Source organism: Pipistrellus hanaki, assembly GCF_964339955.1.
Source record: "Pipistrellus hanaki genome assembly, chromosome: 19".
NCBI lineage: Eukaryota > Metazoa > Chordata > Mammalia > Chiroptera > Vespertilionidae > Pipistrellus > Pipistrellus hanaki.
In genome coordinates, this window is record NC_140521.1 from 10,340,315 (window position 1) to 10,367,954 (window position 27,640).

The following is a 27,640-nucleotide window of genomic DNA, read 5'->3' on the forward strand; positions in this document are numbered from 1 at the left end:
CCGCTTACAAAAGAGCTCTTTATTCCACACTGCCCCAGTATTTTTACACAAGTAAAATAAAATGCTTTTTTTTTTTTTTTTTTTCTGTATCTCGCGGGCCGGCGGCGGGAGGCAGTGTTCTGGAACAAACACTGCCGCTGCTCCCTGTAAACATGATGGCGTGGAGATGGGTCTGGGGGGCGTGTGGGGGGAGGAAGGCGTCCATCAGGGAGGGCCTGGCTGCCCCTCGGGCCTGCTCCCGGGGCTGGCTGGCAGCACGGAGGGGACCCCGTATGTACACACCCCCGGCTGCGGAGGGAGGAAGGCCTTGCTCTCCACCGGCAGGGGGGCTGGTCAGCAGGGCCTGAGCATGGTCCACAGCGCCAGGGCCAGGCCGAGCGGGGCAAGGCTGCAGGCGAGGCCGGGAAGGGCCCCCGAGCCCTCTGCCTCGCCCGCGCCCCCGCTGCCCGCCTGGCCCAGGTGGCACTGGCTGCGGGTACGGTTCTTCCGGGAGCAGCCCGGCCTCCGGCGGCGGGGCCCCACGGTGGGGAGGCCCGGTGGCTCCGAGCCCTGGGGCCGCAGCCCGGGGAGCGGGGGCTCGGCCGAGCCGGGCAGGGTCCCGAAGGGGGAGTCGTTGATGTGCCTGGGGCCAGAGCTGTTGCCCGGAGGGCTGTCACCGCCGGGCGGCGGCATGCGTCCCTTGAGCGCATTGCCCGCCGAGGCCGGGCTCCCGGCCTCCAGCACCGAGGCCTTGTCGGCGGCGTCCGGCTGGCAGCACTTGGGGAGCCCCAGCAGCGGCTCCTCGGCGCCGGTCCAGGCGGCGCGGGAGGCGCAGCCCTCCAGGTCCGTGGCCGCCAGGCGCTTGAGGTCCCGGCCGGCCAGGCGGCGGGGCAGGCTGCAGGGCAGCTCGGACGAGGAGCCGCGGAACTGGCGCAGCCAGGCCCAGAGCGGGCGGGCCCGGCAGTCGCACACCCAGGGGTTGTCGTTGAGCCGCAGGTACTGCAGGGCGCGCAGGGGCGCCAGGGCCTCGGCGGGCAGCGCCGAGAGGTTGTTGGCGAACAGGTAGAGCGTCATGAGGCGGCCGAGGTCGCGGAAGGCGTGCGGGTGCACGCGGGCCACGCGGTTCTGGTGCAGCAGGAGGCGGTCGAGGCTGTGCAGGCCGCGCAGGGCGCGCTCGGGCACGCTGGGGATGCGGTTGCCATGCAGGAAGAGGTGCGTGAGGTTGCCCAGGTCTCGGAAGGCGTCGTCGGGCAGCGCCTGCAGCCCGTTGTCCTGCAGGTAGAGGTACTGCAGGGCGGCCAGGCCGCGGAACAGGCCGGGGCCCAGCTCCCGCAGGCCGCAGCGGTCCAGGTGCAGGGTGTGCAGGCGGCCCAGGCCGCGGAAGGTGGCGGGGTCCACGGCGCCCAGCTGCCCGTTGTCGCTGAGGTCCAGCTGCTCCAGGAGGGCCAGGCCGGCGAAGGCGGCGGCGTCGATGCGGGTGAGCGCGTTCGAGTGCAGCCACAGGATGGTGAGGTTGCGGCAGGCGCGGAAGGCGGCGGCCGGCACCTGGGCGATGCGGTTGCCGTGCAGGAAGACGCGCTGGCTGGCCGCGGGGATGTCGTCGGGCACGGCCTGCAGGCCCTGCTGGGGGCAGCCCGTGGTCACCTTGGGCTCGTTGTAGCACACGCAGGCCCCCGGGCACGGGGCCGCCACCCGCCACACCTGCAGCCACACCACCCAGGCCAGCAGCCGGCTCCCTGTGGGCGGAAGAGAGGGCGGTTAGCGGGCAGGGGAGCCCTGTGTGGGGCGGGGGTTGTGCTGGGCAGCCAGGCTGCCCCAGGACATGCGGTCACCCCTGGGAGCTCAGGGGCTGTGAGCCCTGCTGGGGGACCTGCCAAGCGGAACCTGCTAGGGCTGTGGTCGGCAAACCGCGGCTCTCGAGCCACATGCGGCTCTTTGGCCCCTTGAGTGTGGCTCTTCCACAAAATACCACAGCCTGGGCGAGTCTGTTTTGAAGAAGTGGCGTTAAAAGAAGTTTAAGTTTAAAAAATGTGGCTCTCCAAAAAAATTTATTTTTAAAAATATATATTTTATTGATTTTTTTACAGAGAGGAAGAGAGAGGGATAGAGAGTTAGAAACATCGATGAGAGAGAGTCATCAATCAGCTGCCTCTTGCACACCTCCCACCGGGGATGTGCCCGCAACCAAGGTACATGCCCTTGACGGGAATCGAACCTGGGACCCTTTAGTCTGAAGCCCGATGCTCTATCCACTGAGCCAAACCAGTTAGGACTCAAAAGAAATGTCGATCGTTTGTACTGTTGCTGTTTGGCTCTGTGGACGAATGAGTTTGCCGACCACGGTGCTAGGGGATCTAAGTTCCCCGGAAGAGGCTAAGGCCTGGAGCTGGAGGCCGGTATTCCAACCTCGGTCAGCAATGTGCTCCAAGAGCAGGTGCCACCCGGTGCCAGCCCGGAGGCACATCCGTGACTCCCCTTTGGACCCTGCCCGGCGTGGCTGAGTCCCTGCTGACGGCACCGAGGCCCAGGCTCCACACCACCAGGGAGGGCCCTCGGGGTTAGCCAGGGCCTGGCCGGGGCCCCCTTGCAGGCCTCCCGAGATGGACACACGCCTGCAGACACCTTCTCGGGCTCCAGCAAACAGCCCCTGGGCTTGCCTGCTGTTCCTGAGGGTCCCAGCACTGTCCTTGGCCTGTCCCCTGCCCCACCGGCCCACAGGCCAGGCTGGGAGGGAGAGGCTCTGGCCAACCCTCGAGGGCCAGCCTGGCAGAGTGCTTCCCGGGAGCCCTGAGCTGAGACTCCTGCTCCGGCCTGCCAGGCAGTCAGCTGCTGGGCCCCCTCTTAGGCTGTCCGAGGTGAGGGGGGAAGGGGGGGACTGTGGCTCAGACTCTGTGCCCTGCCCAGGCTACCAGAGAAACGGAGGCCCAGAGCTGCCCGGGAGCTGTGCTTAATGAGGAAACAGCAGGCACCTGGCCGTGCCCCCAGGAGTCTTCCTGGGGGGGCCCAGGGTTCCACCCCCTGGGCCCCAGCAACCCTATCACGGGGTCAGGAGGCCGGACACCTGAGGGCAGGTGGGTCCAGGGCTCAGAAAGGCGAGCCCCCCTCCAGGCAGAGTGTCCGGAGGGTGAGCGTCTGGATCAGCCCAGGCAAAGAGGACCCAGCAGGGACAGGGGGCCCCAAGGTCATGGCTCCGGGTGGGGGAAGATAGCCTAGGGTCCTCTCCTCTCCACGCACAGCTGCGTGGAGAGCTTCCGGCCTTGGCATGCAACCCCTGCGGCCTCCTCTCAGCCTCGTTTGCTGCTTGGTCTCCTCCCCAGCTGAGCAGCTCACCCCTTACCAGCCCAGCAATCCCTGCCCAACCCCAACCGCCCTCAGCCCTCCTTCCTGCCCAGGCACACTCTCAACGCGTCCTACCCCAGCCCCAGGGGGCTACACCCCCATTCTTCCTCCCCCGCTGAGGGGCCAGGCATACAGGGGCCTCCCCAGTGACCTACCCTAGGCAGGAAGCCCCTCGCAGGGGATGCACCCTGCCCCGGTCTCGCCAGCTAAGCTCAGGGCCTATCATCCCCCCGTCAGAGCTCCCCTCTGTGAATGCTGAAGGTCCTCTCTGCCTCCGGGAGTGAGTCTATTAAAATGGGACACCTCCCGCCCGGGAGGGTTACGGCTTATCAGCTAACATGTGAGTTATCAGCTAACACCTGCCCTGACAGCCAACACCTTCCTTGGCAGCTGGCTGAGCGCAGGATTCTGCAGACAGGAGAGGGGCTAAGTGCTGGGGCTGGAGCCAGGAGGGAGGAAGGAGAGGACCATAGGCTAGCGTCCCCCACCCCGAGCCGTGACCTTGGGGGGCCCCCCGCTCACCCCCCTGCTGGGTCCTCTCTGCCGGGGCTGGTCCAGACGCTCACCTTCAGCTCAGAGTCTCTCAGCAAACTGGCATGTACAGTGGTCACAGGGGTGTGCCCTCCTGGACTCTGGTCCCCAGGTCCTGGATGCCCCCTCCCCACAGTCAGGGGACCTTCTATGTCCCCGGTCAGCTGCTGGGGACATAGCAGCCTCAGGACAGGGATCCAGAGAAGCAGGCCGGGCCCAGGATTCCCCCTCAAGCCCTGGGCACCCCTCCTGGCTGGCCCTGGGCACCCCTCCTGGCTGGCCCTGGGCACCCCTCCTGGCTGGCCCTGGGCACCCCTCCTGGCTGGCCCTGGGCACCCCTCCTGGCTGGCCCTGGGCACCCCTCCTGGCTGGCCCTGGGCACCCCTCCTGGCTGGCCCTGGGCACCCCTCCTGGCTGGCCCTGGGCACCCCTCCTGGCTGGCCCTGGGCACCCCTCCTGGCTGGCTCTGGGCACCCCTCCTGGCTGGCCCTGGGCACCCCTCCTGGCTGGCTCTGGGCACCCCTCCTGGCTGGCCCTGGGCACCCCTCCTGGCTGGCCCTGGGCGGGAGGCGGAGGGGTGCCCTGGCTGAGGGCTGTTTGCACAGCTGACACCCTCTCCTCCGGAAGTCAGGCCTCTCGCCTGCTGTCACGGGGTGTAACTGTGCTAGGAAAACACCCTTCCATTCTCCGAGGCCTCGGTGGGGGTGGGGGGAGTGGGGTGCGGGTACTCACCCACTGGGCCAGGCTCTGAGCCCCCCTCAGCACTGAGGGCAGGCCACATCATGTCTATGCCATGCCACCAGACATGCCACAGCTACCAGGCCGCACACCGCCGGCCCGCTGGGTCACCAGCCACCCATCATGACCACGCCTGCCACCTCCCCCGCCCCGCGCCCATGGCTCCGGGGCCGGCAGCCGTGGTGTGTGAACTTGGGTGGTGTCAGGTTCAGCTGACTTCCCCAGAATGGGGGCCGGCGGCTCTGGCCTCCAGCCCTCGCCAGCCCGGGCCCCCTCAGGAGACTTGAGCTCGGGGCTATATCCAGGCAAGGTTCCCGGGCTTAGCTGCCCCGCCCTTGGGAGTGGCTGGCAGAGCGGCCAAGCGGCCCAGCCCTGCCAGGAAGTGGGCACCGGGCACAGAGACACGGCTCCACTCTCGCTGAGCCAATTGCTTTCCAGAAACCAACTTCTGAGGCTCCGTCCTCGCGCGCGCGGGCCCCGCTGCCAGCGCGGGGCGGGCGGTGGGCTCTCTCCTCGCAGCAGCTACAGTAATTGGCTCCAACCCGGCCCCCCTTGGGGCCTGCCCGCTGGTCTCCATGGCAACCCCTCTGCTGAGCAAGCATAAGGGGGCATTTTTTTATGAGATAATCAAACCCAACTTTGCGGTGTGGGTTCGCATTCCCGGCGGGGGGCTGGGGATGCCGGAGCCCAAGCCGGGAAATAGGAAGCCATCTCCGGACCCCACCCATCCCGGGGGCTGGACCCAGCCACTCCCCTGGACCCCTCCCACACCCACTGTGGACTGCCACCCCTAAACGGCCTTCCCGGTCCTGTCTCCCCATCCCATTCTTCCACCTGCCTCCTCAGCCTCTCCCTCCACCCTGTCCTCCGTCTTCCCCAGCCTCTGCAGCTTCCCCCCCACCCCCCCCCCTCTCGCTGGTCCCATCTGCCCTTCAGGGGCCCCAGGCTGCCCCCTGCCCCACCTGCCCGCTGGCTGCAGCCTGGCAGCCTGCCTGCCCTCAGCCTCCTCTCCCACCTGTGCCAGCCTCCCTGGGCCCTGGTCCTCAGTGAGCACCCAGTGCCAGTTTGCCTCCAGGCACGTGTGGTGAGAAAACAGCCCCGCTGGGCTCTGGCTCACACACACACACACACACACACACACACACGGGAGCCACCGCGCACACAAGGAAACACGACGCTCATGGGAAACCAGACCACAACCCACCCCTCCAGAGCCCCCGTGGCCGTCATGACCCCACACCCAGCGGCCAGGCCACGGGAGCCGCCCACAAACCCAAACCGGCCCCGCAGGCCTCCGGGCCCCCCGAGCTGAAGAGCGGCCACTGTGTGACCCCGGCAGGAACGGGGCCCAGGCTGTGAGGACGTGGACAGGTGCCAGGGCATCCTGTGGCATTGGTGGCTGTGAGGAGACATCGCTGGGAAGGCTCTGAGCTGTTACCTCCTTCTCCTCCTCCCTGCCCCCCCCCCCGAGGCGGGGGCCAGTAGGCTGTAGAGGGGCTGGGCAGCCGAGCACAGTCAGGACATCGGTCGACTCAGGACCCTCTCGAACGCCAAAGCCACCCGTGAAGGGTCACGGCCCCGACCGCAGTTTCCAGGCGGAACAGGAGCCATGGCTCAGCACACCGAGGCCAGAAATAGCTCCAGGCGGGGGTGGAGCCGGGGCTGGCCACACGCCGCAGAGGGTCAGGCCGGGCTGTGCTCGCACTCCTGCCCTCTGCCAGCCTCCACCAACCGACCCTCCGTCTCCCGTCTGTCCCCCCTCGGTCTTCACTCGCCTCTCACACTCGCCACCCACCTTCCGCCCGTCGGGGGCGCTCAGGCCTGTGCAGGGGCAGCGTGCATGCTCGATGCATTTCCCAGGCTCTCCCCCGACTCCAGGTGCCGGGGCGGGGGGAGTGACAGCAGCTCCAGTGCGGGCAGCCCACCCTGGAAGGGGGGAAGGGGTGTGGCTGACACCCCTGCTGCCGCTGTGCCCTTATTGGTCTTCCCATCTGTGGCCGCAGGAGAGGGCCTGGTCCATATGGGCCAAGTCACCGCCATGGCGGGAGGGTGCTGGAGCCAGGGCTGGTCGGTCTCCGGCCAAGCTGTGTGCAGTGGGGGAAACTGAGGCCGGCCTGGGCGGAGCCTGCCCGCTGTCGCACTGAGACTCAGGCAGAGCTGGCAAGGCCAGCCTCCGGAATGCCCTGGGGCACGGGTGTGACCCAGGGCCAGCGGGCCAGGCCCAGACTAACTCTGTCTGCTAACTCCCCGAGAGGTCCAGCTAATTTACCCATTTGACAGCTGAGAAAACTGAGTTTTGGTCGGGGGGTTGGGGGGGATCCGCTCACTCACAGCCCCAGGGCAAGGAGCAGTCCTGATGTCATGGCGCCAGGCCTGTGAGAGGCCTTGCTGCGCAGGAAAGGGTCAAAGCTCCCCTACCTTCCTACCCCCGCCTTACCCATCATCCTCCCCTCAACCCAAGCTCTGTTCTCCTGCAAAATCTCCAGCCAGGACCACCCCTGGGAGGGGGGGCAGCCCAAGGCCCCTCTCAGGTCCAGGAAGCCGAGGCCAGCGGGGGAGGGGACTGGCCGGCCTGGGCGGTGGAGGCCAGAGGGAACCCCCTGTGACTGAGGGAGGCCCCACCCACCCACTCACTCACCCTCCACTCACGTGGCAAAATGCACCAGGGGCTGCGCCGGGCACCGAGGCCTGAGACCAGGGTGCAGACCCTGACTTGTGACAGCGTGACCCAGGATAGGATGAGCCACTGTGCCACATGCCACGGGGGGCATTTCAGGTGTCACAGAGCCTCGAGCTGGCTCCTGGTGTCAGAGGATGCCAGGTGAGGAGGCCTAGAGTAAGGTGACCAGACGTCCTGCTTTTGGCGGGGCAGTCCCGATTTTTAACAATTCGTCCCGCATCCAGCGCGCGCGGCGTTTTAAAAAAAAGTCCAAAAGATTTAAAAGAACCTTTCCAAAAATTGGGACTTTTTTTTTTAAAAAAATGCCACGGGACGCGGGACGAATTGTTAAAAATCGGGACTGTCCTGCCAAAAGCGGGACGTCTGGTCACCTTAGCTAAAGCCCACTGTCAGGGTCAAGGTCCAGGTTGACGGTCTGAAGATCAGGATCCGTGGCCTGGAGACTGCGACAAGGCTGGGCGGCTGGCCTGCAAGGCTCTGGAACCTCGCCCTGTCCAGCCCACAGGTCTCCCCCCCGCCTCCCATGGCCCGCACTCAGGGAGCCCCACGCGAGGGGCAGGGGATCCTGGCATCTGGAGGCTCCGCCAGCTGAAGAGCCGTCCACCCTGGGGACTTGGCCGGCATCCCGGCCCCTCTATCAGGCCACCAGCACACACCTGCTGCTAATTACCCGGAGAATTCTGCTTCCGCCGCCAGCTCATCAGTTTCCTGGCTAATTGGTTCCGACATCAGAGGACGGAGTCCCCAGAGAACGCTCACGGTAAACCGGCCAGTGGCTGACATGCCCCTGCCCTGGCGGGGGGGGGAGGGGGCTCGGGAAAGGGGTGCTCCTGGTGCTAGGGCCTGGGATCCTGCCTTGCTATGCACCTGCCCCCACTCCCAGCTGCTCGCCCTGACTCCTCCCCATCGCCAGCGCCAACAATGCTGGGTCCTGCCCTCCTCCCCATCCATCCGTCCATCCATCCCTCTTCCCAGGACCCTGCACCTGCCACCTACACAGAGCTGACCCTGCTTGGGAGGCCCGGAGGGCACAGTCTTGTGAGGGCCATGTGCAGGAGCGCACAGTCAGGCTGCACACAGTAGGAGAGCACACTCAGAGTGCGTGCTACATGAATGTACACTTCGGGCACATACGCGGGCACATGCTATGGGAATGCGTATCTGGGGTGAATGCTGTAGGAACACACACACTCGAGGTTCACGCCATAGGACCACACACTTGGGGTGCGTGCCATAGGAGGACACAACAGGAGTGCGCTCTTGGGCCTTCTGTTGCCGAGGCCTGGGTGGGTCAGGGCCCTGGGGCAGCGAACAGCGGAGGGGTTGCTGTGGCGGGGAGGGGAGGGACAGGGCAAACACGGGAGCCCCTCCCAGCAGCAGGGCTGGTGGAGGAGGAGACAGGAGAAGACATGTTCTCGAGCCCGCAGCCCTTGTTAAACATCATCGACAAGGGAGGCAGGCAGGCGGGCGGCCTGGGCTCCGGCAGGGTTTATTCTGTACGAAAAGACAAGTGCGGATCCGGGAGGCCCTTGTCCTGCTGCCCTCCGGGATCAGCCCGTCCTGCCTCTCAGCTGCCTGAGATCAGCCCCGGTCTGGGCGGAGTGGCTGGGCTGCAGCCCTTCCGAGCGGTCCCAGGACGGCCACGGAGCAGGGGGCTCAGGGGCCCCGAGACGGAGCTGGGGTGGCAAAGGCGGGGGCAGCCCTGTGGAGACCGTGCAGAAGCCCAGGGCGGACTGGTGAGCGCCAGGGGTGGGGTGCTTTCCAAGGATCTGCCTTGCTCTGAACTGGGAAGGCTGCCATCACCTTCCAGGGGGGAGGGTGTGGAGGCAGGGGATGGCCACCTCAGCCTGAGATCCTCCCTTGGAGTCGCCACCGGCCAAGGCCAGGCGGCCAGACTGCAGCCCTCGTCAGAGCCAAGGGCCCTCGAATCTTCTCCACTGGCAACCAGCAAACCAGCCGGCCGGCTGCTGCCTATCGTGGCTAATAGCGTGTGGGGGCGGGCAGTCCCACCTGCGTGCTTACGGTGGCTGCTCTGGAGCAGTGTTCCCCAAACTTCTCTCAGGATGAGGATCACCTGGTGGAGTTGTTCAACGACAGATGCCTGAGTCCCAACTAAGAAGTGCTAAACTAGAATTTTTGGGAACATAGAGGTAAAATTGTATACTGTCTTAGAGTATGTATATGTTCCCCAAAATTCTAGTTTTTTTGGGGAACATATAGATAAAATTGTAGTGCTTACAGCACTAGTTAAGTATACAATTGTACCATATATAGATAAAATTGTAGTGCTTACAGCACTAGTTAAGTATACAATTGTACCATATATAGATAAAATTGTAGTGCTCACAGCACTAATTAAGTATACAATTTTACCTATATGTTCCCAAAAATTCTAGAATTTTTGGGAACATATAGGTAAAATTGTAGTGCTTACAACACTAGTTAAGTATACAATTTACAAAAAGAAAAAATAAGTATACAATTTACATATAGGTAAAATTGTAGTGCTTACAGCACTAGTTAAGTATACAATTTTACCTACTATATGTTCCCAGAAATTCTAGTTTAGCAACTCTTAGTTGGGACTCGGGAATCTGTCGTTTAACAACTCCACCAGGTGGTTCTCATCATGAGAGAAGTTTGGGAAACACTGCCTAGAGCTGCCCCAGCGGAGGGAGTGGTCCGGCATCCGCGTGACCCACACAGCTGTGATGACTTAGTGTTGGGCCATTTAGGGAAGTAGTTTGCCGGCCTGGCTCAGGATGGAAGCATGGGGAGCGCCTGCTGAACGTGGGGGTTGCTCCCTTCACCTTCACCACGGCCTCACAGAGGTCACTCCAACACACCCCCCCACCCCCAACGAAAAGGAGACCGAGGGTCAGAGAAGGCCACTGTCCTGCCGAGGCCACACGGCAGGGATGGACAGGGCCTGGCAACATCTCTCGGGGCCGGAGGGCGGTGAGGAGAGGAGGAGATGAGCCTGAAAACAGCCCACAGGTCAGAAGGAAAAACATGTATTTGGCTCAAGAGGCCGTAGGAGGGCTGGCTATCAAACGCGCACAGAAAGGACAACTTAAAACACAGACAGAACCAGGCTGGCTGTGAGGGGAGAGGGAGGAGGGCTCCGGGCAGCGGGAGGAGGCACTGATCTCCAGACCCTGGGAGGAGGGGGGGGCGGGGAGGGGGAGAGGGTGTGGCACTTCAGGGAGGCATGTCTATGAGGAAACAGTTTTGGGGGACAGGGGGCTCTGGGGCCACAGCCCCTCCACACCAATCCCCGCCCCCCAGGATAATGTGCCCTCCTCTAGGGTGTCTGCAGCTCGCTGACCAACTCGCATTACACTGTCCAGTTGGGCTGGGAGGAGGGGAAGCAGCTGGTCAGTTCCCAGGAGGTCAGGGGTCAGGCCCAGCCTGATGGGGGGTCAGCGTCCCCTTTAAGAACAAAGATGGGACGGCTTGGATTAGGAAAGGAGAGAGGCACCGGGGTGTGGGGTCCCCTTGTGGCCAGGCTTCCCTGGCCCATCCTGCGGACCAGAATTCCGAAAGGAACGTGGACTGTGCAGGCTGCCATCACGTCAGCCATGTGCGAGGCCCCGGGGTCCCAGGCAGCCGGGAGCTGACCCGGGGCCCCTAGGAATGCAGCCAGCCTCTAGCGGAGGACACAGAGCTCCAGGGCTGAGTGGTGGGCCGGTGCTGGCGGCCACCAGACACCCCTGAGCAGCCCAGTGGCCCGGGGACACCCCATTCCAGCACCTGGGCCTTATGCCACACAGGGACCTCTCCTGTCAGTCCTCCGTCCCACCCCCAGCCTCACACAGCACCCACCACCAGTGGGGGGGGGGGCAACAGGAAGGAAGGGGAGAACTGGGGTCCTTGGCCTCCCTGCGAATAGCCCCAGGTGCAGACTTCCCTCATTCCCGGTTTCACCACATCCCACAGCACAGTGAGGGGCTGACTGTCAACCCCACTCCTCAGACGAGGGCTCTGAGGCTCAGAGAGGTGAGGTGAGCACAGGGTCCCGGGCTCCACCCCACAGTCCCATAGGCCAGAGCAGGCCCTGATTCCCAGAGACTCACACAGCAGGAAGGGGCAGCCAGCACCGGCCCACCACTCAGCCCTGGAGCTCTGTGTCCTCCGCTAGAGGCTGGCTGCATTCCCCCGACCCCCACAGGGCCTTGTCCTCAGCCCGAGCCTTCTGTTCCCTGGACTGCTGAGGTGGGCCCTGGGGTCTGCAGCTCTGGGCTCGGCGCACCCCTCCCCACGTGGCTGGGGAAGCTGCCGGCCCACACTGAGTCTGTTGGGGACATGAGGACGGCCACTGGGCCGGCACCCACCTCCCTGGGGCCCCAAGATGCCTCCAGCCTAAAAACCCCCGCTAACCGCCTGCACCAGGGGCCCAGCCCCGTGGCCAGAGGGTTGTGCCTCCCCTGCGGCCGGTGTGGGCCTCTGCTAATCGGACCCGGGAAAGCCCGTCTCGGGTGAGGAGCCGCGGGGAGGGAGGCCCAGCTTCAGGGGTGGCATCCCGGAGCCTGGCTGACTGTCTGCTTGTCTCAAGGCGGCTCCAGCCGGGCCTGGCAGCCCTGCTTCAGCCAGGAGAGGCGGGGTCTGGGTGGGAGGAGGGCGCAGCAGCCAGGCTGAGCTGCAAGCAACGCCTGGAGCCACTTCTCCGCCTCCGCCAGGCTCAGCCTCAGCGGAGAGAACAGACTCTAGACGGGCCTGGAGGGAGCCCTGCCCGCCCTCGGCACTGAGTCAGGTCGCTGCTGCTTCTCAGGCAGCCCTGGCACACTTGGGGCTCCCCTTCCTCACCCACCCGCCACCCATGCAGGAGATGGGTTTGTCCCTGAGGCCCACAGTGATGGGGCAAGGAACAGGGGATGGGGCTGCTCCCCTGAAGAAACACCCAGAGACAGGGGCGCCCCAACTGTGGCCCCTGCCCGGTGGCCCAAGCCCCGCCAGTCTCAGCAGAGCGTCCGGTCCCCGCTAGTGCCTCCCTCGTAGACGCGACCAGGAGACCGGAAGTCTGGAAAGAGCGCCGATGGAGACAAGAGGGAGGATGGCTCTAGGAAGCCGAGACGAGCTGGGGAAACCTGATCAGTGTCCTTGTCGGGATAGAAGAGGGTTTCAAACAAGAGCAGGGTGCCGCGAACAAGGAGCCATCGGAGCACAGGAAGAGTGCCTGGGAGTTAAAAATAGGATTGCTAAAATAAAAATTTTAAAAAATCAATAGAAGTGTTAGAAAACAAGGTCAAGGAAGTCTTACAGAAAGAAAAGTGAAAGAGAAAGTGGGGGGGGGGGGCGGGGTGATGATGATATTCAGAAGACAAACGTGCAGGTCCAACATCTGTACACGGGGAGTTTCGGAAGCAGAAGACAGAAGAGGGAAAAGTTACCAAAGAAATAATACCAGAGAATCTCCCGGAGCCGATGGCCTGGCCCTGCACACGCGCCGAGCACAGCGAAGGACGTTCACGGAGCGGCCTGAGGCCTCGGGAGGCACCCGGAGGACAAGCTACCTGGCATCGGGTTTCTCCGCGGCACACTGGGCGCCGACCTGCTCACTGCTGTGGCTTTAAAACCTCGAGGAGAAACGATTTTTAACGTGGAATTCTGGACCGGCCAAGGCAGCCTGGCCGGATGGCCGGCATGGAGGACTAATGGAACAATTCCTCACCGCGCCTTCCTCAGGGAGCTAGAGGAGACTGTGCTTCAGCCAACATGGGACACAAACCCCGAAGGAGGAAAACACGGGGCCCAAGAAACGTTGGGTGATGAAGGGAAGTCCAGGGAGCTGTGAGGGGGGTGGTCCGCAGCTCCACGGCCCAGGTGGGGGTGGCAGGACAGAAGCCTGGGGCGAGACCTCCTTGGGGTAACACCAGAGGCCCCACAGAACGCCTGACATGAAGAGTAAGCACATGAGGGTGGCAGCTAGGACAAGAGAGAGAGAGAAAAAAAAAAAAAGACAAAGGCAACTGTGAACTCCAGGAAAAACAAACAGAGGAGCGAAGAGCGTTTATTCACGTGACCCGAGCTTGGACACACTGGTTATGAATTTTTAAAAAAATATATATTTTATTGATTTTTTTACAGAGAGGAAGACAGAGGGATAGAGAGGTAGAAACGTCAATGAGAGAGAACCATCGACCAGCTGCCTCCTGCACACTCCCCACTGGGGATGTGCCCGCAACCAATGTACATGCCCCTTGACCGGAATCGAACCTGGGACCTTTCAGTCCGCAGACCGATGCTCTATCCACTGAGCCAAACCGGTTTCGGCTGGTTAGGAATTTAACGGAAGGCAGCAAGACAGCCATGCTGGAAAGTGAGCTGAAGAAGGGGGCGCTGGGGGAGGAGCCATGGCAATGTGGAGGGAGCCACCGGGACAAATGCAGGATGAGGCAATGGCGGCTGCGTTCTCTGAGGACCGATTTTCCAGACCAGCCTCTGAGGGCTTGGGGCGCAGGCGTTAAACTTTGAGAGCAGGATATATAGTTGACCACAGAGCTGCCTTTCTAAAAGGACTGCCCCGAAATCTCAGCGGAAGGGGTACATAAAAAGGGGAACATAATGTGTATGGGCCCGGAGGTGGAGGCGGACAGGGGTCAGAGGTAGGCGTCTCCCAGGAGCAGGGGAAAGTGGAGCTGGGAGCTCCAGCAGGGTGTGGTCAGTACAGGCGCAGGGATGAGCCCCACCTGCTCCTTGTCAGCCCCTGCTCAGCCAAGGGTGGCCGGGGGGACCCCTCCCCCCAACACTCCTGGTCCCAGGGATGATCAGGCTCTTGGCTCCAGAAGCCTCTGGAATCCAGACATTAGAAGGGACAGCTTCCAGCCTGAAAGTCCATCTATGCCCTTGGGCCCTCCACAGTCCGGCCGCCACGTCTCCTGACCCTGCTCCCCTCTCAGAGATCTGAGCCCCCAACTCCGGACGGAGGACCCTCAGGCCCGGGGGAGGGTGCACCTGGGCCGTGGCTGAGCACACACAAGCTTCCTTTGGCTCCTGCGAGGAGGGTCCTAATCGTTGTCTCTGCAGCTGAACCCACAAGCGCCGGGGAAGGGGCGGGGGGGGGGGGGGGGGGCACGTGAATCCGTAATTGCTCTTTTATTAACAAGTGATAAATTATTCCCGTATGATTGTGTGTGATAACTCTTCCTTATTCGAAATCAATTTGGGATGGGAACTGTTGGTGGCGGCTTCTCACCACGGAGGGTGGGAGAGGAAGGCGCCCGCTGCCTTCTGGAAAGCAGGTCAGAGTATTTCGGCTGCTTCCTGAGGCGGGTGCGCCCGGCGCTCCAGGCGGCAGGAGGGGGTCGGCTGCCCTGGGGGCGGGGCCAGGCAGGGCGGCCTCATTTTCTCGGTATTTGCCCTGGGGACCAGTAAGAGGTGGGTGCAGGGACCCCAGCATGGTCTCTCCCCACCCCCCACACCAGCCGGAAACTCCAAAAGAAGCCTGGCAGCCCCCATCCAGGGCACAGGTGTCCCCGGAGCCAAGGATCCGGCTCGGGGAGGAGCCCCCAAAACCCAAGGCCTTGCTGGGACAGACCACCACAGGCATCAGCAGCCACGGCTGGGCCATCAGGGATTGGGTGTGTGTGTGTGTGTGTGTGCATGGGCAGGTCCCATTCCATTCAATCCGCCTTGGAACCCTGAGGACCGGAGCAGCTTGACCTTTCACCCCACAGAGGACCCAGCTGACCTCCCATACCTCCCCACCCCCGTAGACCATGGCTTGACTTTATTAAGCCTGAAAAGGCATCGGCCTTTTCCCCCCAAATTTTCCTAATGGTTTCACAGCACCCTGCCCCCATCTGCATTCCCCATTCCTTCCTCCTCTAGCTCAACGCAGGAGGGAGGGTTCCGGGCATAAGCCCAGGCGCAGGTCAGACAGACCTGGTCCCCCGCCCAGGGCCGCTGGCAGGCCCAGCCTGCTCAGAGCAGCGTCCTTGGCCCAGGCCTCCATCTCTTCCGGTTAATGCACGCTCAAAGCCCCGCAACCCACTGGGCAGGCGGCCACGGCCTCCCTCCCTCCCAGGTCAGGCCCACAGGAAGCCAGACCCCGCCTCCCCCTCCCTCCCCCTTCAGCTCCTCCCCCGCTGCCTCCCCCATAACCCTAGGGCTGCAGCAGGCCATGAGGCTGGCTCACCCCCAGCCCAGCCACTATGCCTTGCAAAGCTCAGACACCACCAGTGGCCTTGGCCTCTCGGGCCTGTCATCTGGGAAATGGGAGGTTGGGTCTGAGAACCTGGGGGAACTTTGGTGAACCACCCCAGGGTCTCAAACACCTCCCCCCCCCCACCTCCATCCGCTGCCAGGAGCCCCCTTCACCCTACGTCTTGCTGACCCATTTAACAGGTGCCTGCGCTGTTTGCGTCTATGGGTGCCCCTAAGGTAAGGTGACCAGATCGTCCAGGTGTTGGCTGGACAGTCCCGATTTCTAACAATTTTTCCCCGCGTCCCGCGGCGTTTTAAAAAAAGTCCCGATTTTTGGAAACATTGGAAAGATTCTTTCCAAAGATCTGGACTTTTTTAAAAACGCAGAGGGACGCGGGAAAAATTGGTAGAAATCGGGACTGTCCCGCCAACACCTGGACGATCTGGTCACCTGACCCTAAGGGCTTCCTGGGACGGCACCCCCGCTGGTGACCAGCACACAGTGGGAACTCCATAAAGGCTTGCCACGCGAATGCAAGAAAAGCCCACCACGACGGGCACGTTCCAAGGCTGTGCAGACAGCATTCCCTGGGGATGCCCAGCCCGGGAGAATCCACGGGGCGCTGGGTGGATTCGATGCAATGAGGTCCTGAGGTGGGGATCCCATAATGGGATGCGTCCTTCTAGGAAGAGACGCAGGAGAGCTGGTCTTCGTGGGAGACCCAGCAGGAAGGTGGCTGTCTGCAAGCCGGGGAGAGAGCCCTCACCAGGACCCGGCCCTGCTGCCAGGCCTGGCCTCTGACTTCCAGCCTCCAGAGCGGGGAGGAGACGTGCCTGTTGGTGAAGCCCCCTGTCTGTGGTAGTTTGCTATAACAGCCTGAGCGCATGAACACAACGCCTCTCCTAAAACTCTGCTGTATTTCTCCAGGTTTTCTAGAATGTGCACAAACCGGTAAGATCGGAAGTATCCTTAGTTTGTTCTATTCAGTCGTGTTGGCGCTGAACTGGACGGGGCAGCCCTGCCCTGGGAAAGGTGGGCGGGGCTGTCCGAGAGCAGCAGGATCCCTCCCCAAAGCCCTGAGCCTGGGGTCCTGGCCCAGGCCTCTGCCTTAGTGGGGCCTCAGGCAGGTCTCCCAACCTCTCGAACCCATCCCCTCGCCTGGAGAGTGGAGATAACGGGAGCAGGCGCACAGTGAGGGCACAGGGAATGCCCAGCCCGGCCTGCCTGCGGGGGCATCCAAAAAGTGCCCCCTGTCTCCCCCAGAAGGGACCGAGGGGAGGTCAAGTCCCAGTTAGAAAGAGCATGCTGGTGCCTAACCCGGCCTTACCCAGGCCCTGGCAGGCAGGAGCCCTGGGCCTCGCCTTTGCTCAGGTAGCACCCTCGGGGATGCCCCCTCTATCCTCAGACACACACACCTCCCCTGAAGGGCTGGCTCTTCTCCACAGAACCCCTCCCTCACCTGCTCCCCTCCCTCACCTGCTCCCCTCCCTCACCTGCTCCCCTCCCTCACCTGCTCCCCTCCCTCACCTGCTCCCCTCCCACACCTGCTCCCCTCCCTCACCTGCTCCCCTCCCTCACCTGCTCCCCTCCCACACCTGCTCCCCTCCCACACCTGCTCCCCTCCCTCACCTGCTCCCCTCCCTCACCTGCTCCCCTCCCACACCTGCTCCCCTCCCTCACCTGCTCCCCTCCCTCACCTGCTCCCCTCCCACACCTGCTCCCCTCCCTCACCTGCTCCCCTCCCACACCTGCTCCCCTCCCACACCTGCTCCCCTCCCTCACCTGCTCCCCTCCCTCACCTGCTCCCCTCCCACACCTGCTCCCCTCCCACACCACAGTCTGGCCCGAGGGGTCCTGCAGGAGTGATATGCGAGGGTCCTGACCCCGCCTGGGCCTCAGGCCATGTGGGGACAGTGAACGCAGCGTGGAAGTCTGCAGCCCCTCCCTCCCCCACCCCCACGCCTGGGCCCCTTGTCCCTGAAGTGGGCGGGAATGCCTGCTCAGGTTTCCTGGGATCTGGAGGTGGGGAGACAGGGCTCAGGGGGGAAACACACACACACACACACACACACACACACACACACACGCACACGCACACGCACGCTGCTGCCACCCACCCCAGGCCACCCCAGGAGCCAGGCCAGGCCCAGGCAGCAGGTGAAGAATGGAGACCACCGGGGCCGCCATCTGTCTCGGCCACGACGGGGCCTCTCGGTGACATCCAGGAGGTACGTCGACAGAATATTTTTTTTTTATGGGGAGAGTTTTTCTTTTGCCAATTTTCAAACAGGAAGCCGAACACTTGTCATCCCTGTCCCCGCGTCAGCCTCTGCCTGACACAAATTGGGGCCGAGGCGGGGAGATGAAAGAGGCCTGGACACGGCTGGGGTGTGGAGCCACGTGCCGCCCCAGCGGGGAGCATGCGGGGCCGCGGCCTGGCTTCCCGCTGAGGCTGGGCGGGGGCAGCCTCCCCCACAGCCACGGGCCCAACAGCCCTAGCCCCTGCCCCCCTCCTCCCCCCCTGCTTTTCTCTTGGCCCCACAGGCTCTCCACCTGCCCCCCATCTCCCTCCTCCTCTAGGGCCACCCTGGACCCACCAGAGGCCCCAGCGCCCAGCCCCAGGCAGTGGACTTTCCCAGAGGATTCAAGCTTCTGCCCCCTGCACCGTCACCTCCCCGTCAGCCAGCAGCTCCGGCACCTTTAAAATATAGATATATATGCAAATGTAAGAGAGAAAGTAGGGATAGACACATCCATGATGAAAGAGAATCATTGATCAGCTGCCTCCTGCACACCCCACACTGAGGATCGAGCCCGCAATCCGGGCAGGTGCCCTGACCGGGAATGGAACTGTGACCTCCTGGCTCATAGGTGGACCCTCAGCCACTGAGCCACTGAGACTGGACATCCGGCACCTCTTTAAGACCTAGGGCCAGTGTGACTTGGGGGCGGGGGGGGGGGGGGAGGGTCCAGTGGGGGCCCTGCCAACACCCACAGAGTATTTTTCTCTCCTGCAGACCTTGTGGGCTTTGGAGTGTCTCCTTGGAACCTGGGGGACCTTCAGGGTGGAAGGTGTCTCAGAATCTAGGAGATCCTGCTGCCCGACACAGGGCCGGCCTGGAAATAGTGCTGGAAAACACGCGCGAGAGGACGGAGGGAGAAGTGAGGGGCCTTTGGGGACCTGTCTCGAGCTCTCCCAGGCCACCACCCTGAGTGTGCACCCTGGCTAATCCACTGAGGTGGGTGTTGGGTTAGGTGTTTCCCAAACTTTCGACATATGTGTACCCCTTCTATAATTTTCGTAACGTTGAGTACCCCTCGAACTCATGAGAACGTAGAATTAGGAGCAGCTAAGATCAGCGCAGTGCATATCCCCACCAAACTCCTTGCAATGCGGACCCCCACCAAACTCTTCCCGTGCCCCTGGGGGGACGCGGACCACACTTTGGGAAACACTGGCTGGGGATGCTCACTGCACCAGAGGGAGAGGGACAGTCCAGCTGCTTTTCTATTAGTTGGCCTAGGGATCTTGGCCTTGGCCCCCGGGGAGACCTCCCAGCCCGGTCCCTGCCAGGCTGACCAGCCAGGTCTCACATGGCCTCGTCCCTCGGGAAGCTCCAATAGCTGGGCAGGGGCAAGACCGGCCAGCTCTGTGCTCTCTGAGGACGAGGGCTGGGCCTGGCTGTGTCCTGGGAGGGAGAGCAGGGAGGCCTCACCAGGGCGGATGGAGAGACGTGGACAGCAGAAGAGAGCACGGGGGAAGGAACGTGGCAGGCTCTGGGAGGAGTGGGGTGGGCACAAGGGCCACTCCCTGCTCCCGGCTGGAGTGCTCTGTGGAGGCGGGTGCGTAGCTTCCTGGGTGACCTTGAACCCCGCAGCTCTCCCGAGACTGGCCTTTCTCTGGGATTCTGCTTCGGGCCACACCTCTGGGGATGGGAGGTGGTTCTGGACTGGAGGCCAGACCCAAGGGGTAGGTGGCTGACCCTCCTGCTGCCCAGGCCGCAGCTGTCCAGGGACCGGGCGGGAAAAGGGGCCACCCCTCCCCCAGCAGCATGAGGCCAGTGCAGAGAGAACAGCGGGCAAAAGCCTCCACACAGAGATGGCCCGCCCATTCCCAGTGCCAAAGGTCCCTTTCCCAGTGCCCCGGTCCTCGCTTAGGCTGCACGGACCTACTGTGTGCCTGGAGCTGCCACAGGCCAGCCAGCCACCCCCCTGGTCCTGTACACACCCCTTCCCCTACTTCCTCCAGAGCCCAGGACTCCACACGCCTGGGACCTGGAGTGTTTTCCCACCCACGAAGGCACCGAGTGAGCGGGTCAGCAGCCGTGGGTGACGGAACGAGGCCCCTGGTGCCCAGGAGAGGATGGGTGTCGCCCAAGGTCACACAGCAAGCTGGCACCGCACGGGCGGGTCCAACAGCTGCCCGGTCTTGGAGGGGAGACTGCTGGCAGGCCCCAGAGCCTGCCCCATCTGGGCCCTGGCAGCAGGTGAATAGAGGCACCGTCTCAACAAGGTCACGGAGGCTGGCTGGGGCAGACGGAGGACACGAGGCTGGGCTCAGGCGAGCGAGTGAGGGGCAATCCGGGAGGGCTCCCGGGAGGAGGCAAGAGCCCCGGAGCCCCACCTCGGCCGGAGCCCCGAGGCACGCCGCCCGCGTCCTCGACGGGCCCCTTCCCAGCTCCAGCCTCAGCCTGACATTTCCCGTGACATTTGCTGCAAAGAAATAGAGTCATAAACCCAAAGGTTAAATTTGCACATTGCCTCCACACTGCGCCGTCCCTCCGCCCACCGGGCGCGTGGCTGCGGGGTTTGTGGGAGGTGACGGCCCGCCCATTCCCGGTGCCCAGAGGCCCCTTTCCCAGTCCTTCCCCGGGACCCCCCCCCCCCCCCCCCCCCCCCCGCCGACACCTTTCCCCGAAACAAGCTTGTGGGCACAGCAGGCCCTGAAGCGTGCTGCCCGGGGGGCCGGAGGAGTCCTCCCCACCCCACGGGCAAACCCGAAGCCCCGAGGCACCCTCTGGTTCCGTGGTCGGCAAACCGCGGCTCGCGAGCCACATGCGGCTCTTTGGCCCCTTGAGTGTGGCTCTTCTGCAAAACACCACGGCCCCGGGCGAGTCTGTTTTTTGAAGAAGTGGCATTAGAAGAAGTTGAAGTTTATTTACTTTTTTTTTTTAAATAAATTTTATTGATTTTCCGCAGAGAGGAAGGAAGAGGGATAGAGAGCTAGAAACGTCGATGAGAGAGAAATATCGACCAGCTGCCTCCTGCAACCTCCCTCACCGGGGATGTGCCTGCAACCAAGGTACATGCCCTTGACCGGAATGGAACCTGGGGACCTTTCAGTCCGCAGGCCGACGCCCTATCCACTGAGACAAACCGGTTTCGGCAAGAAGTTTAAGTTTAAAAAAATTGGGCTCTCCAAAGAAATTTCAAATCGTTTGTCCTGTTGCTATCTGGCTCTGTGGACTCACGAGTTTGCCGGCCATTGCTCTGGTCCAAGGCGCTCCGGCAGCACCACTTAACCCAGCTGTGCCGAATCAGCTCGACGGCGTAACCCTGTTCCATCCCCACCGGCCTTCCACGGGTCGTCAATTGCACGCCGCGGGATCCGTGGCAGGCAGGTAGGAAGGCCGGGTGCTGACCTGAGGGCTGGGGACCACCCCCAGGGCAGCGGGTGGGCTGCCTGAACCAAGCCGGACACCCGAGCCCCAGCTCCGGACACCCCAGCCCCTCTACCCACGCTCCCCATGGCCCCACGGGCCCGCCTCCGCCTGCAGGCCCACCTGGTCTCTGCCCCGGCAGCACCTCCCCACCATTCCTCCTGGCTGGTCTGCCCGCTGCTGCCCTGCCTTTCAGGGACACCTCCGAGGCCTGGCTGTCCTTCGTGTGTGTGTGTGTGTGTGTTGTGTGTGTGTGTGTGTGTGTGTGGGGCAGGAGGCTGTGGGAGGCTGCCTGGCGGCTCCTCCTCCATCCTCCCGCAGGAGGGCAGGGCCACAGGCCCACGTGGAGACAGGGCTGTCAGGACAGCTGCAGGGGGAAGGCAGGGGCGAGGGGAAGGGGCCAGGAGAGAGGTGGCTGGAATCCTGATCACGATGGAGGCATATTTACTCGCTCACTCCCGGAGAAAAAATGCAGAATCTGCTGCCCTGGAGAGGTTGGGAAGGGTCGGGATCCAGAGAGGGGGTGTGTGACCACACTTTCGGGGACCAAAGGGGGCCTCCATGTGTAGAGTGTATCTCCCATGCCCAGACCCACAACCCCAGGGCAGAATGGGAGGCCAGGGCAGGTTCGTAGAAATAATGGCGCACCCTCCGGAGGGGACTCTGCACACGCACACCGCCAAACCCCATGATGCACAAGAATAGCCCCGATGTGCAAAATGTTTAAAATACAGCGACAAAAGGAGAAACTGCAGCCCAAAACACCCGTATGGTGGGACCTGGCAGGCCCACGCTCTCCAGCGATGGTGCTGGAAGATGCAGGGGGTGGACAGCATGCTGTCCTCTGGCTCAGGCTTCCGTTTGCGGCTCTGCGACCAGCTGCCCTCCAAAGAACTTAGTCCTATAAACTCAGGAGGCCACAGGTCACGTCCCTTTCACGGGCCTGGCTCCGAGGAGGGCCTGACGGTCCAGGAACGAAGGAAGGAAGGAAGGAAGGAAGGAAGGAAGGAAGGAAGGAAGGAAGGAAGGAAGGAAGGGAGGAAAAAAGTGAATGCGTAGCTGAAGGAGAGAATGCGTGGGCATCTGAATGAGCAAACCGGTGCAGAAGCAGGCAGGCTGCAGGGCAGGGGACCCTGAGGGGTGCAGAGGATACAGAGGCTGGGCCCTCAGAGGGCAGCTGCGGGGGGGGGGGGGGGTGTGTGTGGCCAGGCAGCGTCCTATGGATCTTGAGGCCCTGGTCCTGGAATGGCCACAGAGAGGGTCAGGTGGCCCTGGGGGGGACGGGGTCATGGGTCAGGGCCTACCAGCCTGGGGGTGGGGCACATGAAAGGTGCTGACCAGGCCCAGTCAAAGGCGGAGGAGGATGTCACTCCCTCCTCCCCACACTCGCGGACACCCCGGCTCCCTCACCCACCATTCACTCCTTCGGTAAGCTCCCCATTCATCACGGAACACCTTCCCTGCGCTGCTTTCCTGACCCCTTTCCAGATGCACAGACCGGGGCTCCGAGGAGACTTCCTGGCAGCGGGCCCAGCGGGCGGGGAGCTCATCCCTGGGGCGGGGATGGATTCCTTCCGCTCCGCCAGCCGCCGGGACCCTCCTGGTGCTGCACCAGCTGCCAGACAAGGCTAAGCTACGGAGCCGCGAATTCAAGGCCAGGGCAGGGAGCGAGGAGGGGCCTGCGCTGCCTGGGGGAGAGCGGAGTTTCGAGGCCTGGGGGCAGCAGAGGGAAGAGGAACGGGAGTCAGAAACGGCGGGGGGGGGGGGGGGGGAGGCACAGCACAGGCCCCCCCGGCCTGCCCGCAGCCTCCTGGGACAACAGAACTTCCGGAGGCCCCTCCCCACCCCCTCTCCCTTCCCACACATCCCACAAGCCCTCTTGCTTGTGGAGACCCAATGGGCTGACTTCCCTGAGCCTCTCTCCCTTTCCTCTGCCCCACCCCTGCCCCGGCCGCAGCTTCCGGGACCACAGGGAGGGGGCCAGTCCAGGCGACAGGACCCGGGCTGCCCGGGAATCTTCCGTGGAGAGGAACAGAGGTTCCGGGGTTCTGCAGGCTTCCTGCCGGCGAGGGGCAGAGCAAAGATGCTGCGCCAGCCTGGGAGATGCGTAGGTGGCTTCCGCCCACCTCCCAGAGTGCCCTCTCCCTCCCTGCCCCCCTGCCTGCCGTGTTTCCCTCTGCAATGCCCCTTGCCTTTTAGGGGCCTTTATCCCCCTCAGGAAACAGGAGGGAGGGGCCCTGTGGGCATGCAGGACTTCCCTACATGGGAATGGCTGACCGGGTGGATGGTGGTCTTTTGGGCATTTTGAAGGTAGAGACTTGCGGTCAGAACTCACCGGGGGCCTCGGCCTAAAAGTGCCCCCAACAACCACCATGGGAAGCCTGGCGCCTCCCAAACGAGGAGACTGAGGCATGGCGTGGTGAACTGTCACACTCAAGGTCACAGGCCCCAGCGGGTGGCGGAGCCAGGACCCACCCCACATCCAGGCCGCTGCTGTCCTGCCATCCCACACTCAGGAGCCAGGAACCATCACCGCCTGCCTGGTCCTCGAGGGGGAGCTGGCTCCTTCCTCACAGATGGAAAGACAGGCGGAGACAAAGGGGCGTGGCCAGCCTCAGGGCCTGTCCCGTCCCCGGGACCCACCCTCACGCACCTTATCCGAGTGACTGGCTTGTCCCCATTCTGCAGGCAAGGAGGACACTGATGGTGGTAGGGGAGCCGGCCGTGTGCCTCTGCCTCCCGGGGCCCTGGCCTGGAGTCCCCCACACCCTCGTCTCAGAGCCCCACACCATGCCCGAGGTAGCTGACACACCATGGAGCCCCGCCCCATGGAGAGAGCGAGGCGCGAGGAGCACAGGCTTCCTGAGGTCGCCCTGGGTCAGCCGCGGGGAGGGCACACTGTGCCTGCGCCCCGCTGAGCTGAGCAGCAGCCACGGCTGAGCTGGCCGGGGCGTCCGGCCAACGTGTCCCTGCGCTGACCTCCAGATCTGAAGTGGGCTTTCCCTGCCCAGGTGGGTCCCGGCCCCCCCTCGGCCACTACTGCCCCACCATGGGGGAAAAGGAGGGGTGTCCAGGAGTCCTGTCACCTCACACCCTGGGCTGGGGCCCTGCACTAGCCCCCAGCACACATCCCCGAGGCCTCTGCTGCAGATCTGGCTGCAAAACCCGGCCACGGTCCACCCAGGCACACGGGGGCACCTACACCCGGAAGGAAAAAAAAAAAAAAAGCACATGCTGATGTGTCCACAGGCACATTCGGTCATGCGTGCAGACACACATGTTCACACGCACACCAAGCTGCACATACACACACAGGCCTGAGGGGCTGCGGAGGGGAGACTCCCAGGACACGGGGCCGGCGGACAGAGTGGGACCGGGATCCTAGTGTAGACCGTTTCTCTCGCCTCCTCTCTCTGTGAGCTCCGGCTGCCCAGGGCCTCCCCCTTCACACGTGCATGGAGGCACAGGAGCAGGTCCTGTCGGGGGGCACCCACATGTGAGATCCCAGCAAGCATGCTATGTACGTGTGTGTGTGTGTGTGTGTGTGTGTGGCCAGGGGCGTGCAGCCGGGGGGGGGGGGCGATGAGGCGGGTGTGCACCCATAGCATGTGTGCACGTGCACAACTGGGGCAGCCTGGCATGTGTGTGCACACGCGGTCGGCGAGGGTGCAGCCCTCCTTGTCGACACGCGCACGTGTGAGGGAACGTGTGTGCAGCCTGCGGCACTGTGGACAGCAGCAGGGCAGCCCTTGGGGGTGCGGGGGGAGCACTCTCCAAGCAGAGCAGGCAGTGGGGTCCCCAGCCCCCACTCTCAGGACTCCGTACCAGGCAGGGGGAGGGGGTCCCACGAGGGCTTCCAGGGAGGAGGCGCTGTGAGCCCCTCAGCCCAGCCCGCAGGGGCCCTTGGGCTGCGGCTATGGGGGTTTGGGATGACTGGCGTCCTGGAGGGGCAGCCCGAGCCCCGCACCCCATCCCTCTGCTGTTGCCAACGCCCCCATTCCTCCCGCTGACCCCAGAGACAGGAGAGGTCCTGAGCTGAGTCCAGCGGGGCCAGGGTGCAGGAGGTTGATGCTGTCCACCCCCGCTGGGCACCACGTTTCCGCGCACATGGCCATTAACCCCCTCGTGGCCGCTTCGCTCCAGGGCTGGACCGCGCCCTTCCTTCCAGTCGGCAGCCTCCACCCCGGCCGCCTCCGGCCACGGCTTCAGGGGCCACCCCGACCCGCCGCCGCCGCCTCTGCCTCCGCCATCGCCGCCTCCAACTTTCCCGGGAAGCGGCAACTTTTCCTGCCGCCGCGGGCTCCGCCCTCCCGGGGCCGGGCCCCCGCGCGGCCCCAGACGGTGCACCACTGCGGTGGGTGGCCCTCGCCGCCGCCCGTGACCCTGCCGCTTTGCCCGGACACCGGGACCGGCTCCTGCGGCTCTGGGACCCCCCCGATCCCACCCCCCGACTCCCCGCACCCCCACCCCACTCCCCGCACCCAGCGCCCCACCCAGCGGCCGGCCGGGGCGCGGCGGCGCGGCACTCACCTCCGCCGGGCGCCTTCCTCACCATCGTCGGGGTCGGGCGGGGCGCGTCGGGGACCGAAAGTCGCTTCGGGGCCGGCGCCCGTCTCCCCGCGGCCGGGGCCGCATCCAGGCGCCGCCGCTCCGGCCCGGCCCCGGCCCGGCCGCGGGACGAGGCTGGGCGCGCTCAGAGGAGCTGGCGGGGCCGCGGCGCGCAGGGCGAGGGCGGCGGCGGCGGCGGCGGCGCGGATCCGGCGCGGATCCGGAGCAGCGGATGAATGTTTTATGGGATCATGTGGTCTGACGCGCGAGGAACCCACCCGGTCCCCACGCCGGCGGCCCGGCCGGGGCGGGCGGGGCGGGGCGGGGCGGGGGCGGGGCCTCGCGGCGGGCGGGGCGCTCACCTGGGCGCGGGCCGGGGCGGGGCGCGGGGCTGCGGGGCGGAGAGGATGCAAAGACGAGGGGTGCAGGCTGGGCCGCGGGAGGCGCTCAGCCACACGTCCGCTGCACGGGCGCCGCGAGGCCCCAGACAAAGGCGGCGCATTTCTGAAGAGGCAGCGGCCCCTACCGGCGGCCGCGGGGATGGCAGTCTTGGCCGGAGCAGGCTAGGGGGCACGGGGCGGGGGTGGGGGGGTGGGGGGAGGAGGGCGGGGAGGACCCAGGGCGTGGCAGCCCGGGGTTGACCAGCGTGTGTGCCGGGGGGGGGGGGGGGGGGGGGGAGTCCCCAAAGTGGCCAGCCACCGATCAGGGCTTTGTCTGGAGGCCTGGAGATGGGGGTGGAACGAGAGGCGCCTCTGCCTGGCCCGCTCCCTTTCTCGCCTCACTCAATTTTTCCCGGAGCCCCAAAGCCCAGCAGCCCCTTTGCTGGAGTGGGACTGCTCTCCTTTCCAGTTCAAAAACAGGCTCAAAAGCTCCAGGGACTTTTGAAGCCCCTTCCCCAGATGTTCCCGGCGGCGGCTTGAGACTGGGGCCTGGGTTTCCCAGCAGCTGCCCCAGGTCTGTGTGTGGGGGGGGAATCAGGCACTGCGCGGGCTGCGGGACAGGTGTCCTTTGCCCCTGAGTCAGCACCTTGGCCAGCGCCCTCCGCGCTAGAAGCCCATTGGATGGCTCCCGGATGTCGGCTGTAGGCCTGGGCTGGGGTAGGGAGGTGTGGGCCTGCCCCGAGGCGGGGCTCATGCCAGGCAGAGGGGCAGCTGAGCAGGGCTGAGTGACTGGCCAGCCTGCCTGCCTCCATCTAGACATGGCTTACTGCTCAGGTTCAAGTCGTGAGGAGGGTTCAGGAAGGCCCATCTACAGGGTGTGGGCAGGTGCAGGACAGCATGAGGGACAGTGGACGGACTCCCTGGGTGGGCAGCTAGGGAAGGCATATGACAGCGGCTGAGGAGCCAGGTCGGGGGGGGGGGTAGCTGGACAGAGGCTTCAGCCTTTATTTTTTTATTTTTAAAATATATTTTATCGATTTTTTACAGAGAGGAAGGGAGAGAGATAGAAAGCTAGAAACGTTGATGAGAGAGAAACATCGACCAGCCACCCCCTGCACACCCCCCACTGGGGATGTGCCCGCAACCAAGGTACATGCCCTTGACCGGAATCGAACCTGGGACCTTTCAGTCCGCAGACCGATGCTCTACCACTGAGCCAAACCGGTTTCAGCAGGCTTCAGCCTTTAGTCCAGGGGCACAGCCAGTCTTGGGGGCCAAGCCCAGAGAGACCCTGTGGGAAGAGCCTGGTGGATCACCGCCCCTGTAATGGAGTCGACACCCATCGGTTCCTGGGAGGCCCTGCCAGGGGGCGGAGAGGACAGACCGTTGGGCCTCATTGATCTGTGTTCCCCAGGCTTTCTGGACACATGCCCTGAGGCCCAGGAGCAGGCACGGGCTGGAGACTGCTCTCTAGGCTGATTCTTATCACTCCTTGCCTGCTCTGGGCTTCTGCCTGAATTGCCGCCCCAGACCCATTGCACATGAGACACAACCTCCTATACGCTTGCCCACCCCTCCCATGGGGTCTGGCACTGCCTCATTCCCACCTTCTGGTCCCCAGAGCCACCCTCCATGACAG

At 64.0% G+C, this 27,640-nt stretch overlaps 1 protein-coding gene and 1 long non-coding RNA gene across 2 annotated transcripts in view; one reads left to right on the plus strand and one right to left on the minus strand.

Moving 5' to 3' along the window:
• RTN4R (reticulon 4 receptor) lies at nucleotides 1-25,978 on the minus strand. The gene is made up of 2 exons (XM_084867936.1): nucleotides 25,604-25,978; nucleotides 1-1,715 (listed from the first exon to the last, which is right to left on the minus strand). The coding sequence occupies exons 1-2, from the start codon at nucleotides 25,626-25,628 to the stop codon at nucleotides 334-336; spliced, it is 1,407 nt and encodes a 468-aa protein (XP_084724062.1). The 5' UTR covers nucleotides 25,629-25,978; the 3' UTR covers nucleotides 1-333.
• LOC311613728 overlaps nucleotides 1-27,640 on the plus strand; it is a 151,761-nt gene that overhangs the window by 20,057 nt on the left and 104,064 nt on the right. The gene's annotated exons all lie outside the window — the stretch shown is intronic.